Genomic DNA, 17,810 nt, shown 5'->3' on the forward strand with positions numbered 1-17,810 from the left:
CACTGGCTTTATTCAGATGTGTTCAGCATCTCACTGAAAACACCTTTCTGATTATCTTCATTCTTATTAGAAATCTAGAATATTTTATACATTTTATAAATCTAGAACAACTCTATGCTCAAATATTTCATGCCGTTCAAGCAAACTCACTGAGTATAGTAATATAGTTATTTATAGTGACTTATATGCACACATTTGTTGGCTTTGTCACTATTTTCTTCATGTTGTTACATGTCATTGCATACATGGTGGCTGGCAATGTTGCCTGCCACTTATCAGCTATGACTAGCAATTCTACTGGTCAAATTCAAAAAGACCCGCCTGAGACAGTAAAAATTGATGAAAAGCAAGGAAAAGCACAAACACTAATCACTAATTCATGCTCAGCATGAAGTTTTGTAAACATCATTTATTTTTACTCCTGCAGAGGCTCCATCCACTGGGAGGGCTAAGAATGGATATGCTTTCCAAGAGATGGGTACGTAGCTGCAGTCACACTTCATATTTACTGCAATTGTGTCTCTCAACTGAGTTCTGCTCTCTTATCACCTTGATATGATCTACTGTACGTTAAATCAAAATTATTCAGGTTTTTTTTTTCATTCAGAATGTTGGAGATCATCAATTTTTTATGTGTATGACAATGCTTCTCACTACTCATTGATTACCCATTTCACATGTCACTGAGCACAGACAGTCCCTTTGCTGCGTATTAGGAGGTTAATTAATAGGTAAATAACAAGGCAGATGATCTTGGAGTTAATGATGGGGTGAAGGAATAATCCCTGCTCAAAGCTGTGCTTGTGAAGGGTTAATTATCTAATTCTGTGGAAGTTTATTTTTTCCCCTAATAAAACCCGCAATCAAGAAGCCATATTTATCTTCTATACAATGAAGGAATTTACGAGAGGCTGCTGTTGTTATATTGCTGCATGTCTGGTTTAAGGGGGATTTTTTATTAGGTCTTTCGCTCTCTTCCTCTTGCTGTGTTCTTGTCAACAGATGGCAAAGTGGTGGGAGGGCAAAATAAATTGTCCCTTACTGGAGACACTATTAATGTGGCTAGCATCTCATTTTAACCTTGATTCAAAGAGCAGTTTTATCTCGACGTGACTATAACAGAGCAGTAACTGAGGCTGTGTAATGACATTTATTATTACCTCTTATTTCATGTGATTCACTCCATTGTTCCATTGTAAAGGGAATTATTTCTGACATAGACACTCCTGTTCAGATGAAAAAACAGAATCACATGTGAATGAATAGACTGTGGCTCCATTGTATCCACAGAGCTGCAGGATGGAGAGAAGGAGGATTATGTGCCGGACTCATCCGACACTAATAAGGACCACATATATGACAATGAGGTTCCGATCAGTGTTTCAGGTGTGTGTTTAAAGTTGCAAATTGCCATGTATTTACTGTGAGTTTGCATTTAATGTGAAGAAAGTGCCCATCTGGGGATTGCAAATTAGGTTATAAATGATGTTGCTTTGGATCAAATGATATTGCTTTGGATCATTGCAGAGATGTGCTGTTCTATCATGTCCTGTACTTGGGTATTCATTATTTTAGATAATTTTAACCATGTGAATTTGTAAAATGATATGTGGCTACAGAGATTCATTGACTCAAACTAAACACTGTTCTTTAATATGAGATATACCCTCAGACAAATACTGTTATACATTAGTAAGTGACACTTGAAACACCAATATAACTCAATATTTGGTGTTCAAGACTTCGAATCTTAACAAAAAATTTTATACTCATTGCTGTTTTTGTTGTGATGCAGATACAGAGGGACCTGGATTTGGGCTTTTAAACACAACAAGAAAAGTAAGATTTAGTTATTTTGCATTCTTATCACTTAATATACAGCCAAGGAAATATTCTCTCAGTGCCCAGATGCAGGACAGCCCTCCTAACTTTACAGTATACAAAGCTGCTGTATGTATGTGGTTATACATGTGACATGCTGTTGGAATTTTAACATAATGCAAATCATTCTAAAATAGCAGCAGAAATTAACCAGCTACTAATGGATGGGACCCACTTAGACTGGCTAACCTAAGGCCGGACAGTACTGATCATGAAAGATTACCAGAGGGAGGCGGTTCCATCCAAGTACAAGTCAATAACCTGCCTCTGTACAACATGGAAGCTCCTGTCAGGCATTATAGTGGATAAGATGAGGAGGTACATGGTTCAATACATAAATAGTGCCCTGAGGGGAATTGATGGGAACACCCAAGGAGCTAAACACCAGCTACTTCAAGCCTTCTTCAAGAACTCAATGGAAGAGTGGAAGACAACCCTAAAGGCCAATTCAAAGCCAACTACACTTCTGTACTGCTACATAGGCCTGAACCCCCTTGGGCACATTATCACAAAGAGTAGCTATGGATACCAGTTACAAAGTGAAGCAGCCATCAGCCACCTCTTCCACATGGACAACATCAAGCTGTATACCTAGACTGAGCGAAACATCAACTCACTCCACTAGGATATATAGCAAGGGCATCACAATTTCATTTTACAACTGAAGGGGTTGAACTACCAGAGGGCACCATAGCAGATATTCAGGACAGCTACAAATACCTTGAGATCTCCAAGGCAAATGGCAACTATAAGGAGACTGCAAGAAAGTTAGTCATAACCATGTACCTACAAAGAGGAAGGCAGGTCCTGAAGAGTCAACTGAATAGGAAGAACAAAGTTCAATACATCGGAAACATGGCCCCCCGTCATAAACTGCTAAGTTAATATCTCAGGCAGCTGAAATCCAGGGGATGGGAGGAAGCAGAGGAGGAACCGTCATGGAAGGATGAGCCTCCGCACGACAGATTGAAGAAGTAGCTAATATCGACGTCCTATCAGTGGCTAGAAAAGGCTAGTCTGAAAGACCGTACAGAAGCAGATCTACCACTAGACAGGATTCCATGTGTAGGCTCCGCAGAAAGGACTCTGAGACAGTCCAGCACATAGAAGTGGGGTGTGAAATGCCAACAGGTACAGCATACATGGAACATTATAACCAAGTGACAGTAATGATGTACAGGAACAGATATGCTGAGTAAGGTTGGAAGTCCCAATGTCAAAGTGGGAAATACCTCCAAAGGCTAAGATTTAGACTGTAACCTTTTAAGAAAGGCCAATATGTTCACCTTTGTTTAATTTGGGGTATGATTTACACAGGCATTTTCAAATTTATTTACCTACCTGAGGACTGTTCTAAATCTGAAAGCATCAGTAGGTATCTGCATTGAGTTGGGAGGAAAAATAGGGATTGCAAATACTTTCTTCTGTTAAATATACTAAAAGCTAAATCAAAATGTGCACCATGAACATTTTGTCTGTTTGAGGTACACAGTAAATCAATTTCCCCCTGTTTTTGCTCACACCAGTATGTAAAGCCCATGAACTTCCAGGAGGAAGTACGTGCCCACAGAGACCTGGACAGCTTCCTGGCTCAGGCAAGCATCGTGTTGGATGAGAGAGCTACCACTCTGGATGAGGTCCTGAGGCGAATGATGGCTCATATGATGGATGAAGGCCATAGCAGTTGTGATGTTGATGAGGTCATGACTTCCCTGTTCACGGATGCTGGAGGAAAAGAGATTAATGGTGAGTGAAGCATGTTTAAAAAAGCACTTGTTATCATTTCAAGAGGATAAAAAAGTCTACTTGAAAAGTGAGCATGAAATCTTTCAGAGATTGATCTCTGCATTGTTTTATGCTTCCGCAGTTCATCTTCTGACAGAGACCATTCAGGGTGTGACTGCAACTTCGACCGGTGTTCATTACCAGCAATCCTGGCTATGTATTCTGTGAGTTCACTGCAATTGCTTAGTTTTTTTGGACTTTAATCAACCCCTCTCCCTAAATAAATAGATTGTCAAAGTATCAAATTTTTCATAGTTGGTTAGCTCATTTGACAGAACAGTGAAAACCCCAACCAATTCAGTTTCAAATAAAATATATATTAATCCAGGGCCAATGTGAGAAACCTTCAGAGACGCCATGTCTGTATCACCCGACTGGAGAGACCACAAAACTGGGGAGTCAACTGCTGCGAGGCTCGCTACGTCATCCTCATCCTTGCTCCACCCAGGACGGTAAGACTGATTATTACTCCACAAAAGAAAATAGAAAAATATTCATATTAGGCTTGGCACAGAGACAGAAAAATGTCAACAGAGAATATTTTCCTATTTTTTTTTGCCTCCTTTTATAGTAAAATGAAAATCAAACCAACAATTTGACAAGGTCTGGGAGCATGCAGTGAACATGCTTCACTATTTTCGGATCACTTGAGAACAAAATCAGCACAGTAATCATTTTCATAAACAGTTGTACTCCTCTGTCATCTCTATCTCCATCCTTTCTTTGACACAGAATAAAAATGCCATCCAATGTATAGAGAGATAAATAAACATGAATAAATGAACAAAAAGGTAGTCTTGTCTGAGATTTTTAAACTGAAGTTTGTTGATGTTGTTGTTAAAGGTCAAATGTAAAGAACTACCTCAATTTCTGTGCTGCCAAAGGTACTATCAAAAATGGATAAATAGCAGAGTGTTCATAATTTGCAATAGCTGCAATACTCTGTAGCGGAGGGGCTGGTGAACAGGAGTCAGAATACAGCCTGGACACGTCACCGCTCCATCACAGGGCTAACACAGATACATGATCAGGCATGCACACACAGCCAGTTTAGAATAACAACTAGTCTAATCTGTCTACTTTCTGATTATGTTTTTCAGAAAAGCACCAAGACAGCCATTGAACTGGGTAGAACATTTGCTACGATGTTCTCTGACATTTCCTTCAGACAGAAGCTTTTGGAGGCCAAAACCACGGAGGAGTTTAAGCAGGAGCTGGTCTGCCAACGACATCAGCTCTCCATAGTCACTGAGAAGGCTGTTGTGGTGGAAGTGGATCACTCAGATCCACGTAAAGGAAAAGATCTCCAGGTGTGAATAAAGAGCCAAAAAGACATAAACCAGACAGTTCTATGTTGTAATCAGTGCAGAATTTATTGATATATGTGGCTATATGACTAACAAGGTGAACGATAGATGCCAAAAAGCATTAACCTAGAAAAGCAATTGGAAACATAAATCTATTTAATAGAGCATGCTCACTTGTAAAAACATTTACACTCTCTACTGACTGTTATGTCTCTCCAGATGTCGAGACCACCCTTATGTTTTCTCACTCTACCCAGGCACATAAAGTTGTGGTGCAGTAAAGTAGTTGAGCCAGATTATCTGAGTATCCTGTTTCCACACTCTATTAGCCAGGCCTGAGGAATGAGAAGCAGCTGGGCAACAGACTGAAAAAGCTGCCAAGCCTTCCATGGAGCTGACGGCAGAATGTGTGCAGCCTCGTGTCATGATTAAGTATTTCATTATGCCCAGTTTTTAGTTTAAGAGGAAATGTGTGAATGCAGCAGGGGGTTGGAGAAGAGAGAACACACAAATAATGCTGAGAGAGAAAGCATGTGTTTTAAAAGACTGGGTTGTAAAAGACTGCAGTTAACAACAAGTTGTGGTTACACCTGATGTCGTGAGTAGGTTGAAAACAGCACTTAAGTGAAGGTTTGCTGCTGCCAGACTAGCCTTTTAACATGTTCTTCAATTGCAAACTACAAAAGCAAACAAGGTGTGCCAGTATCTTAGATTAGAGACATGTTTAATTTTTACTTCTCTCTGTCAACAACACCCATCATCCAGCCAGCAAATGAGAGAAAATTTATGCATTTCCTGTTATCTTTCCAAATTATTGTAAGAAAAAAATTAAGCTCACCTCATACTTTACTCCAACAAAAAAAAAAAAAGAAAAGAAGAAAATGAACATTTGAAGAATTCGATTACTGTAGTTTTGGAAGTAAATTAATGCTTTATAGTTTTTCAGCAGTTTTTTTTTCTTTCATAATGAGCCAATGATTTTTCATGGCTGACAGGTCTGGACTGCAGGCAGGGCAGTTTAGCACCCAGACTCTTTTACTGCAGAGCAATGGTGTAATCTAACCAAAATGTGGTTTAACACTATTTTCACAAAACACGCAAGCCTTCCCTGAAAAAGACATAATCTGGATGGCAGCATATGTTGTCTTTCTTTGTTAATGGTGCCTTCACAGATGTGCAAGTTACCCTGTTAACTGATGCATCCACATATCATCATGGATATTGGATTTTTAATTATGTGTTGATAACAAGATAGGCAGTCTGTGTCCTCTTTAGCCCAGGAGATGCAGCGTTTACTTAGAGACAGCTGCAGAATATTTGGATCTGTGCGAGGTTTTTCTGTTTAAACTTGCATCTCTTGATGCGAGGACGGTTTTCATTATGTTTCTGAGCTTAGTTAGTGATTTCGACTCATCAACGTTTTTAAATTAGAACCACCTGAAAGGCCAAAGATCATAGTTATTCATTATTGGTGTTCAGCCTTGTCATTGTCTTCATATTCTCAGATCTTTAAATAATATTCTTTTCTGTTTTCTATGAAGTCTCTAAATCTTTTCCAATCATGTTATTGACCTTTTTCCAGTTAAGATGTTCAGTTGTGAGATATTTGAACAGGTGTTTTTTTAATCACTATCAAATAACTTTTACAGTCTGATCAAGCATGTTTGAAACATAGTGCTAACAGATTCAAAATAAGCATACACTTTGAAATACACTCACATTTCACATAGAATCACTTAGCATCACTCCAGTCGAAAAAAAACTTTTGTATAGAATTCATTCTCCTACATTTTTCTTTAGTTAAGTGAAGCTTTTTGTAAAATCCTTTTTTTGTAAACCAGGATTTTCAGAATTTGGTTTTGTCTTTTCTTTATTTTCAGAACCTCACATCTAAAAAAAGTGTTGATCTAGGGATTCAATCTTAAATGGTGACAAATGAGCTGATGCTAGATCTATTGTTACAACTGGCCCTGTGACCTTCTGCCTCTTTGTGTTTTTCTGAAAATCATAATGCCGAGACAGAACAACAAGAACTATTGTCTATCAAATCATACCACGAAAGTGACCAATCATTGTTTTCTGAGCTCAGGCTTTCATTTTGGCTGGAGCCTCCAATGTCCTAACAGTCTTCCTCTTCACAGTGCAGAGATTTCTTCAAAGCTGGTAAAGGGGTTTATGATGACCTCCGTCGCAGACTGCCTCTCTACCCCTCAGACTACACAGATGGTACTAACAGTTTTTCTTGTAAATATCCGCTTTGTTTGAGGTTTTTATATCTTTTATAACATTGTAAAAATTCATCAAGGTTTAACTGGGAAGGACCGCTGTCTTCTGAAGTACACCACCACTGCCATCTTCCTCTACATTGCAATTCTACTTCCTGCAATTGCCTTTGGCTCGTTGAATGATGAAAGCACAAGAGGAGAAATAGGTATTCATCTTGTCTTTATTATCTTTATCTTATATCCAACCCCTTTATATATGAAAAACGTTTATTGTTATCAAGTGTGCTACAGAGAAAAAAAGTGCAATGCATATAGGTGCATGCAGGTTTAATGAACAATGTAAGCTTTAAATTTTTGTTGATTCTGGGTTTTGGCAGATGTTCAGAAGACTATCGTAGGTCAAAGTATTGGAGGAGTGATCTATTCTCTGTTTGCTGGCTCCCCACTTGTCATTCCACTGACCACTGCCCCACTGGCCATCTTCATAAGTGGTGTGTATTGTGTACTACTATTAAAAAAACAAACCTTAGGAGTCTGTAATATGAATGTCTGAGAAGACGTTGGATGCTGCCTTTGAGGACTTATAAAAAGTTTGGTAAATCTCAAAACTCACTGCGTACAGGACAGATGCATTTTACATTAAAAAAGGTACATTTCGATTGAAATTATTTCTATGCGTGATTCACTTGCTGAATCACGCATAGAACCTATGGGTAAAAAAAAGTAAGTGGTATTCACCCTATATTCAAATTAATGGTAAAAATAAATGTTATAAGTAAAGGGTAATCTGTTAAAGTTGTCCAAAAAGAACAGGTATGCGATATGTAGAAAATGAGGCAGAAAGCTCAACAATAACTTTTTCATCACTTCTACTACATCGTATGCACTGCATGGCTCTGCATCACTGCTTTGTATGAAACATATATCCAGCCACTACAGACAGTCAACAGGAATGGCAACCGACAGTTACAAAGTGAAGTATTATAATTATTATAACTCAGAATAACTAATTCAAACAGGTTTTTATCATAACAGTTAAACTGTAGAATTTGTGAACATGAACAATATTGATGAGTGTGTCTGTATGTGTCTCTCATGTATAATTTGTAGTTATCAGGGGTATCTGTGATGACTATGACCTCGACTTTGATGCTTTCTATGCCTGCATCGGTTTATGGAACAGTTTGTTCCTCATTCTTGGAGGCTTATTTAATGTCAGCCTGCTGATGAAACTCTTTAAACGGTAAATATACAACAAGATTCTCTCCATGACATATTGCAGACCCATGCTTTTGATATACAGTACCATGCAAAGGTCTTGAGCCACCCCTCATTTGTTTTTAGATATTGCCAGGAAAATGGGGAATTTGGTCCAACAGTGTACTGAGACATGCAGCGTTACATGCAATATGAAATAGAATATATAAGGAAAAAATAGCATTGAAAAGTCATTATTTGGTATGCGTCTTTATTCTGCAACACAGCTTGAACCCTCTTAGACAAGCTTTCTTGTAATTTCTTTAAGTAGTCTTCAGGATTAGTTATCCAGACTTCTTGAAGGACATTTTAAAGCTCTTCTTTGGATGTTGACTGCTTTTTATTCCATTCTCTGTCAAAATCATCTCACACTGTTTCTACAATGTTGAGATCCTGGCTCTTGGGGAGGATTTATCACTCCCGAATATCTGTTCAGTCCAGTTCTTGTATCATTTGGTATAGCTCAGCCTTTTCTCCCTGTTTCCCTTCCTTAAGAATGGCTTCTTGACAGCCACCCTTCCATGGAGACCATGTCTGATGAGGCTTCAGTGAACAGTAGATTGATCAACTGATGCATCTCTCAGGTCCCATGTCAGGTGTTTGCAGGATTTTTTATTATTACTTAAGGACATCACTTTCAGATACTGCTCATATACTGTAAATATTTTCTTTTAAGCCAGACACCTCTTCTTCTGTTTTGTCCACTTGTCCAGTTTCTTCAGATTTTTTAAGAACACACTGCACACCATGCTGAGATATATAGCTCAATTGCAATCACCTTGTTGGTACAAAAATATAATCTGACGTCTGTCAAACAGTGTTATCTTTTGTATTTTTTCATATATTGAACTAAAGAAATGGAACAAACACCTTTGCAACATGCTGCAAGAAATAAAGTCTCTAAAGATACAATTCACACTTGATTCTTTGCCAATCAATTTGTGACTTAACAAGCAAAAAAAATAAATAGCACACACACCAGGTACAAGGACTGGACTAAATATGAGTTGCTACAACTATTGCTCAAGACCACTTTGAAAAGTTAAAATGAAAGTCCGGCTGCTTGAAGCAAACAACAAAGAAACGAGGGGTGGCCTGATGACTTTTGCACATTACTATCAAAAAAATAAAACACAAACCCATGTGGAGTCAGTGCACTGAACTGAAATCTCATCCCAATTTTGTCACAACTTTGCCTTGAATAGTATATTATGTCTGTGTGTACATAAACACTATTCCGTTTTTATTAACCTTAAGATCAAACAATGTTTCTTATATTTCTCATATCTCACAGCTCCACTGAAGAAGTAATTGCACTATTCATCTCCATAGCATTTGTTGGGGATGCAGTGAAAGGCACAGTCAAAAGTGAGTCTAACCAAAGTGCAGATTGCATTAAACATGCTGTGAATACCTGTGTTATAAGTAATGCAGCTCAGCAGGTATATGTAGCCATATTGTGGTGTAGAGAGTAAAGCCAATCATAAAATCAAACTTTTTCCTGTCGTAACAGTTCTTTGTAAGGTTCTATCACAAGTCAGGAGACAAGCTGAGCATGTGTTGGATCTTTTAGAGATGACTTATTTTCTACTAAGCTTTAGGCTGTTGCACTTTTCTACCAAATAAAAAATAAATGTTTGAATGACGGATTGACTAAGAATTCAAATTGTTCAGGGACTTGCATTAAAACTCTGATACAATTTGTTTAAAGACACCCAGTAAACATGTTTTAATTCTTTTTTTTGTCTAGACTCGACAAGACAGTCCTGTTAATTTTGTTTTTAAAATAGGAAACAAAAATGGAAATGGTCACTTATGGTCTTGTCATATGTCGTCAATATCATTCTTTCACTCTTTCCTTCCCAGTTTTTGAACACTTCTACCATGGACCCACACTGACGACCACAAACAGCACGGTAGTTCTCCAGCAAATTAATGATATTCTGGAGAAGGCTAATAACCAGACAACAAACATGCTCGAGCATCGAAGTAGGAATGTGTCACTACTTGGACATACTGAGGAGCATGTGTTAGTCTTCCTGCCGGAGTCGTTGGTGGAATGCACGAGAGAAAGGCCCATCCTCTGTCTGCTGCTGATGTTGGGGACTTTGTGGCTTGGTTACACACTTTATCTTATCAAGAGAAGGTACAGTTTGGCCAATTGTTGGTCAGTTTTTATGAGGTTTGAGTGATTCAGTGTACTCCACTTTATTACTCCTTAGTCAATGTGTCTCAGTGGGTCAGTTATTAAAAACTTAACCAGACAATAAGCCAAAATTTTCAGACAAGCCAAAAACATGAAATAAACAACTTAAAAGTCAGACTACAATAAACATATTGTATTTACAATTACTAATTATTGTAATGTATTTATCTAACAGCTGTGCTATACATATCAAGATTGAAGCTTATTCTGAGCTACTTATTAAGAAGATTTTTTATTCACAAAGTTAAACCATCATTGTAATGGTGCCTACTTGTTGATTTGAAATATTTGGCTTCCTTCACAAGTTTTCTTGACTAAAAAGACTAAAAAGAAAATACCTATTAATACTTATTCTTGGGCATGAGAGTAAATCTGTCCATATTTGATTAAATAATTGGTCATTTGAGTTATTTAAATAGAAAAACAAATCTAATGTTAAAGTTTCATATTGATATCTATTTGTAAAATATTTCATCCCTTAAATTTATTTTCTAAAACAAAAATATGGATTTTTTTTTTTAATTGGCACTTTATCCAGTGAGTTTGTAATTGAGTCAAATTGAATGAAGTTTTATTCATAAATCGCCAATTCAGCAAAAGTAATTTCCAATCAAACTGGAGCTCAGACTCTAAACAGTAAGATCCCTTTCAGTGTCACTTACACCCACCAAACTTCCCTCTGTTATTCCTGCCTAGATACCGAAAGGCTTTACGGAGGTTGTTGTTCATTTATCGTTCATATCCAGATGAATAGAATACAGGGGTGATTGTGATGGGTTGACAGCGCAATATAAATTGTTAAGTGACAAAGAATAAATATCAGAAATCTCCTGTTATGATTGTTTCATTTGAATAATTTCAAGAATTTGAACTTGAATTTATCCAACCTCCAGATTCCTGAAAGTAATACATATAAGTACACTGTGGCTGGATTATGCCTCATTTCTATATTTCTATAGAATTTTTTCTAATGTGAGTTGTTAGCTGGGGAGGTTTCATGGTGATATCAAATATATAAAAACCATACCATATCCACCTTCAATGTCTCCTCTGCAGGTGAAGTAAATTCAAATTTAGTACATCTTTAATCTGATCTTCTGAATGCAGGAGCTCTTTATAGATGAGGAGTATTACACAGGTTTTGTTGTTTTTACTTGCTGATGGTTCTTTTGATCTAAAAATGTAGTTGTTGTTATGTTCCACTCCTGCAAACAGTATCTACAGAAAGACTCACTTATTAAAACCGCCACAGGAGGGAAAAGTCACACCTCGAGAGTCATGCAGGAGAATCAAACTTATAAAATAATTTTACCTCAACTGCAGTAATACAGTTTAATACATAAGAAAGACAAACAAACTTATTTGAAAATGTCATTGTTCCCTTCAGTGGCAAACTTTCAAGACCAGACATGAATTTGTTCCATTTTACACTAAAATAACTACAGCTGTAACACTGTTTATAGAGTTTATCACACCAGCATTGTGAAAAACTGAAACATGCATTGCTTCTTTTCCTTACAGCCCGTATCTGAATGGCAAAATCAGAGAAGTGGTGTCTGACTGTGCTTTGCCTGTCTCTGTGGTGATATTCTCCTTCATTGGCTCCTACCTTTTCATTGATATACAGCGTGAGTACAGATCCTTCAGACTGATAGAAGAGTACCCTTGAGATTTGAAGTTACAACCTAGGCATACAACACCTTTTTCTGATCCTGTGCTTCTGTGGCTGCTGATTCCTGCCAAAGACAGGAAATGTAATGTTTGTAAAAGACAGCTTCCAAGCAGGAAAGGCTCCCCATCAGACATTTATTCATAACTTTCATTGCAAGTTTTATGCTTATTCTCTGCTTTGCAAATGTGTGTAATGTCACGAGAAATCTTTTGCTCCTCTTAGTTCCTGTATTCAATGTCCATGATGGTCCAATCTTCAAGTACCCTCCATTTGAAAAGCTGACAGGAATGAATGCACTGAGTGCTGTCGGGCTGGGATTTCTCCTTGCACTGCTCATCTTTATTGACCAGAACATCGTCATCTCACTCACACATGTACCAGAACACAAGTAAGACCCCATTTTTTTTATTGAAAATACCAAACCATGACAATGAGCTTAAAAAAGGAAAAAACTTTTTTTATTTCAATGCATTTTTTATTGTCAAAGAAGATTAAATGGTTGCTCCTGCTTGAGAACAGAGTGATGCTGCTCCGACCCTGACAAACCACTTGAAACTTGTGTGTGTCTGCATACATTTGCACCAGGTTGTTAAAAGGCACAGCGTTCCACTGGGACTTAATGCTGACCGGCTTCATCAACATCCTCATGTCCTGTCTGGGGTTGCCATGGATGCACGCTGCCTTCCCACATTCCTCCCTACACGCCCGTCAACTTGCCAAAGTAGAACAGCACGTAGAGAACGGACACGTCTACTCGACGTGAGTAAAGTCAAAATGAGGACAAAATGCAGGCAGTTGAAACTCTTAACTCTCTGTGTGGGGAGCTGTCTAACAAGGATGCCAAATATATTTCCCTGCTCAAGTAAGTCTAACCGGTGATTATTTTCGCCAGTGATTTTAAAACTAATTGCTAAAACATATCAACATGGTTTAGGGAAAACCTGTTGAGCTTAGATACAGTTTGGAGAACAAGTATTCAGTTCTCAGGGACTTTTATACATGAAATACTTTAAATATCCATTTATTTTGGTCCACTCATGTGGGATTAAAGGCTCAACATGCTAGACAACCTTGGAGATTATGATATATTTACTTTATTCTGACGCATGTCAGGTAGATTCTTTTTGTCTTTATATGATATGTATGATTTCTTATTAGTTAACAGTAGAAAGCCCCCATATTGTATGGACACTTAAAATTTGTTTTACTCTCAAAAAAACTAATTCACAACAGTCAGAGGTGCATCATGGATTGCAGTAAAATAGCTCCTTATGTAACATTTGAAAGATGTGAGAACTATTTTTTTTCGAGTTTACTGAGCAGACAAGTCCTGTCTCATATGTAGAAGACATAAATATGGCAAAGGTACCCCCTGCTAAAATGTATTTCATTAAAAGTTGCGCTTTGTGTTTGGCAGATAGAATGCCCTTTTTGTTTAATACATTCTGTAATATTATACAGAAACATATGAACATTTAGTCTGAAAAGTAATTGAAGTAGATGTAAAAATATGGTAGTGTTTAATAAATCCCTTTTTTATCTTTAACTAAACTTGACAATTTGATCTGAATTTATTATTGCTCAAGTATTAACTTTTGTAATGACCATTTCCTTTCTTATTTGACTTTATTTAGGGAAAAAAATAACAATGAGTCCCATGTGGTATCTCTTCAAGATAATTTATTTGAGTTAAATTAATCATATAGTATATTCTATTCCTGTTCTTTGTTTTTTCAATGAAAAGTGGATACTTTCACAAATCCTTTAAATCCAAGACGGTAAAAAAAATCCCTCTTTGGTTGAACTTGGTTTTTACGTGTCCCAAGTTGTAAGACATTGATTAAGATAAACACGTGTTTTCGTCAGATGACACACTTAATGGGTTCATTTAAGTACTTCCCTTTGTCTCCTAATAGGATCGTCAGTGTGAAGGAGACACGTCTAACCTCACTAGTGGCCAACATCCTGATTGGCCTGTCTGCGTTCATGCTGCCCATTCCTCTGCAGTGGATCCCCAAGCCTGTCCTCTACGGCCTCTTCCTTTATGTCGCAGCCACGTCGCTCGATGGGAATCAGATGGTGGACCGCATGACCCTGCTGTTAAAGGAACAGGTGAGCAGGAATAACGTGCAGAGTTGTGACATAACTTTTTGTTTTAATGAGGTATGTTGAGTTTGTGACATAACGTTATAGTTTAATGAAACAGTTGTTTGTCAATTCTATATTTTGGAGAATTTTTTTAATTTCAACAAATTCGCATCAGTCTTTTCTTACATAATCAAAACTCAATGTGAATGAACTCATAAAACAGCATTTTGACCACATGATGCTCACTCCTGTCTGTCTAGACCTCTTATCCTCCCACCCACTACATTCGCCGTGTGCCTCAGAGGAAGGTGCACTACTTCACAGCGCTGCAGATGATCCAGCTCATCATCCTGTGTGCGTTTGGGATGTATCCTCTGCCTTATATGAAGATGGTCTTCCCTCTTCTGATGATCCTACTGGTCCCTGTTAGGTGAGATAACCCTGGCCAAAAGGGGGCAGAGTGGGACCATATAAACCTGCTTCTGTTCAAGCAGGTTGAGCTCAGGAAACTTTCTGTGTTGGTTTTACACTTGAATATCAGTTCACAAGTAACAGTCACAGTGGTTGTGGAAGAAGTTTTGAGATAATTTTAATCGAAAACCTGTCTGTTGCCTGTTTTTTAGAGCTTGACTCTTGCAGAGTCCTCTGAAAACAGAGACTTGAAGTAATTCTCCACTGATGTGCTGTATTCACTTTTAAAACTCAGACTAAATACTAATGTTCTTGCTCTATTGTTCAAAACTTGTCAAATAGAGAATTATTTTTTTCTAAATGATAAGAAGCAGTTTCCACATAAACACTATATGCAATTTTGTTATGTGTTTTATCTCAGGACCAGCTTGCTTCCCAGAGTGATCGAATCCAAGTACTTGGACATCATGGATTCTCAGTACATATAGAACAACAACTGAGCACCTTTGTGAAATGTTGGAAGACAGAAGGGAACAGATTCAAGACTCAGTGACTGTGATAGTCAAATGCAATGCATTTGAACTGCAAATCGAGCACTTGTTGATTAACGAGTGGCCATTTGCAGCCTTCATTTGCTTAGTTGTGGTTCAATACAGATTCACTGTAACTGTAGGTGGCTTTATTATGTAACATTCAAACATCTTTATTGTTTATAACACTAGTAGTTAGGAGGAATTTCACCCACAGACAAGTCTGTCTTGTGCTTGTAATGGGCAGATACATGAGTTGATGACATTGTCTGTATTACTTAAGAAACGCTGATCATTCATTTAATTCAGGCAATAAGGTGTTTAAGAAAGAGCCAGCTATGTTTAAAATGAGACTTCCATAAAGGAAAATGTATACAGCAGTAGAAAAAATTATGAAAAGTAATTTTTCACTGCTCACGTTTGAAACACTACAGTCAGGTTTAAAAGTATATTTTTCAGTCATTTAGTTCTAAACAACTGATTCTTACACTTGAGAAGTCACATAGTGTGCTTCTGTTATTACATAGGTAACAAGTTCATTGTTCTGTTGGGTTTAAATCAAACTGCTCTGAAACAAATAAAATATTTTTTGAGGGACTCAATGAGCACTTCTCATTTGAATATGTATATATATATAGTATCAGTTTTTAAAGAAAAACATGCAAACACATTATTTCTCCATTGGACTCTCCATCAAATACTATAACACATCAACACTTCATTTACAGTGACGAGGACTGCTGTAAAGCCACCGGAGCTGATAAATCCTCCAATAGGGGGCAGTAGAGGTTCATAACCAATATGTTATGACATTACACATGGATGATGATATGCACCCACCACAGTGTTACAGAGAAAAAGATAAATTCATATTATCCCTCATCTTATGAAAGAAACAGTGACAATGAAGTTATGATTGAACAGATATGAAGCATGAGTAGTTTCCCAAAGGTCACCACCTTTACATGATCAGTCAGGTAATTTTGTTTCATGTGCATCTTGCAAAATCCCTTTTGCCAGCCAACAAACAGCTTTATTAGATGGATTTTGTAGCTATTGCTGTTCAGAAATTGTTATTCCACCATTAATACCTTAACTCTTTAAAATAAGCACAGAAAAAGGTAAAGGGAAATGTGTCATTTTATGGTTCCTTAGGGCAAAAATAATCAGAATCAAAGTTTTTTTTTTTTTTTAGTTTCCTTTTATTTTGGCCCCAAACAGTTGGGGTGATGCTTTTTGGTAAACGTATGACATTTGAAAAACTAATGCCATGACATATGATTTCTTTTAACATTACAAACATTGGAAGAGTTGTAGAGTTGGCATAGATAGATTTACTCCCATAAAAATACAATACAGTCATGAAAATGCTCCACCATATGATAGAGTAGGACACTAAAGCTTAAGTGTTACACCATTCCTGTTTTTTGTTACGGTTAACTTTCTGTTAACTGTCTGTACTGAATTCTTGAAATGCACACATAATCATCACACGAAGAACATTTTTTTCTTTTTGTTTAAATAAACTATAAGAAGCTCCTTTTCAAACTGTGCCCAAATACAGAAGAAGAAAGTTTATTTTCATTAAAATGCAATGATTCAAAATTCAGTTGCTCAATGAGAAAAAGTTTTCTCTTTGCAAAGACAAGACTTTGAATCAGGCCTGGAAGCCACTGTGAATGTCATGTGATAGTCAATAATATAGAACATTGTCCTCATTCTTAATCATAATTTAAAAAGAACCAATTGTAAAATACAAACATAAACAGGACGGTGAATCATTTTCAAATCCTGTTTTGAATTAAAAGAAAACGTGTTAAATATTGTGGCTCTCTCTGAATGTGATGATGCTACCATCATGTTTAAAAAACATGGAACGGGGGCATGTTTTAAGTTGCATCATCCTTTCTTTTCACTGTCTTATATCAAAGATAAATGTTTACACTCTTGCAATAAAGACAAGGTGGGAGAAAAAAACAAGTTTGGCAAGTGGTTTTGTAAATGGGAACAGTTTAACATTGACAATAAGGCTGGTATTTTTCTTCAAAATATTGAGTTTTAGCTTTTATTTTTCGATGCGGCAATAAACAGTTTTACTGAGACCATGTTGGGCTTTTCACCACAAAATGATGTTTGCTTTTATTGTAGTGCCACCCAAGTGCCTAAAGACCACAACAGTTCAATGCTGCTCAGTCTCTTCCATTGTTTACATCTTTGATCATGCGTACCATAGATGATGATATCACCATTTGATTTTAGTTATTTGATCATTTTTTAGCATTTCACATTGAATAACATTCTGGATCTGTTTACCCAGAGTGTAGCAAACCCCTCCCCACCTTTATTTCCAGAAGACTCTGGGACCAAAGTGTTAAATACAACCAATCTAAGCTATATATTCAAAGATATTGGATCTTTTACAGTGATTTGAATCTTCTGAGTCTGTCA

General features: G+C 37.1%; 1 protein-coding gene across 1 annotated transcript; it reads left to right on the plus strand.

Moving 5' to 3' along the window:
• The first annotated feature begins 419 nt into the window (after nucleotides 1-419).
• Nucleotides 420-16,519, plus strand: LOC140318581 (solute carrier family 4 member 11-like). Its single transcript, XM_072396396.1, has 19 exons — nucleotides 420-478; nucleotides 1,291-1,386; nucleotides 1,796-1,839; nucleotides 3,408-3,627; nucleotides 3,749-3,830; nucleotides 3,995-4,118; nucleotides 4,767-4,976; nucleotides 7,115-7,199; nucleotides 7,279-7,404; nucleotides 7,576-7,689; nucleotides 8,309-8,441; nucleotides 9,750-9,823; nucleotides 10,322-10,601; nucleotides 12,183-12,289; nucleotides 12,556-12,721; nucleotides 12,919-13,092; nucleotides 14,250-14,445; nucleotides 14,682-14,851; nucleotides 15,254-16,519. Exons 1-19 carry the CDS (start codon nucleotides 475-477, stop codon nucleotides 15,318-15,320), a joined length of 2,472 nt encoding a protein of 823 aa, XP_072252497.1. The 5' UTR covers nucleotides 420-474; the 3' UTR covers nucleotides 15,321-16,519.
• The last annotated feature ends 1,291 nt before the right edge of the window (nucleotides 16,520-17,810 follow it).

The sequence above is a fragment of the Leuresthes tenuis genome, unplaced genomic scaffold (genome assembly GCF_036924035.1).
Source record: "Leuresthes tenuis unplaced genomic scaffold, fLeuTen1.0.hap1 SCAF_11, whole genome shotgun sequence".
NCBI classification, from domain to species: domain Eukaryota; kingdom Metazoa; phylum Chordata; class Actinopteri; order Atheriniformes; family Atherinopsidae; genus Leuresthes; species Leuresthes tenuis.

Bases quoted from the DNA above. Each gene is read 5' to 3' on its own strand.
- LOC140318581 (XM_072396396.1), top strand. The intron at 1,387-1,795 runs GTGTGTGTTTAA...GTTGTGATGCAG, and splicing joins GGTTCCGATCAGTGTTTCAG to ATACAGAGGGACCTGGATTT. The intron at 7,200-7,278 runs GTACTAACAGTT...AAATTCATCAAG, and splicing joins CCCCTCAGACTACACAGATG to GTTTAACTGGGAAGGACCGC.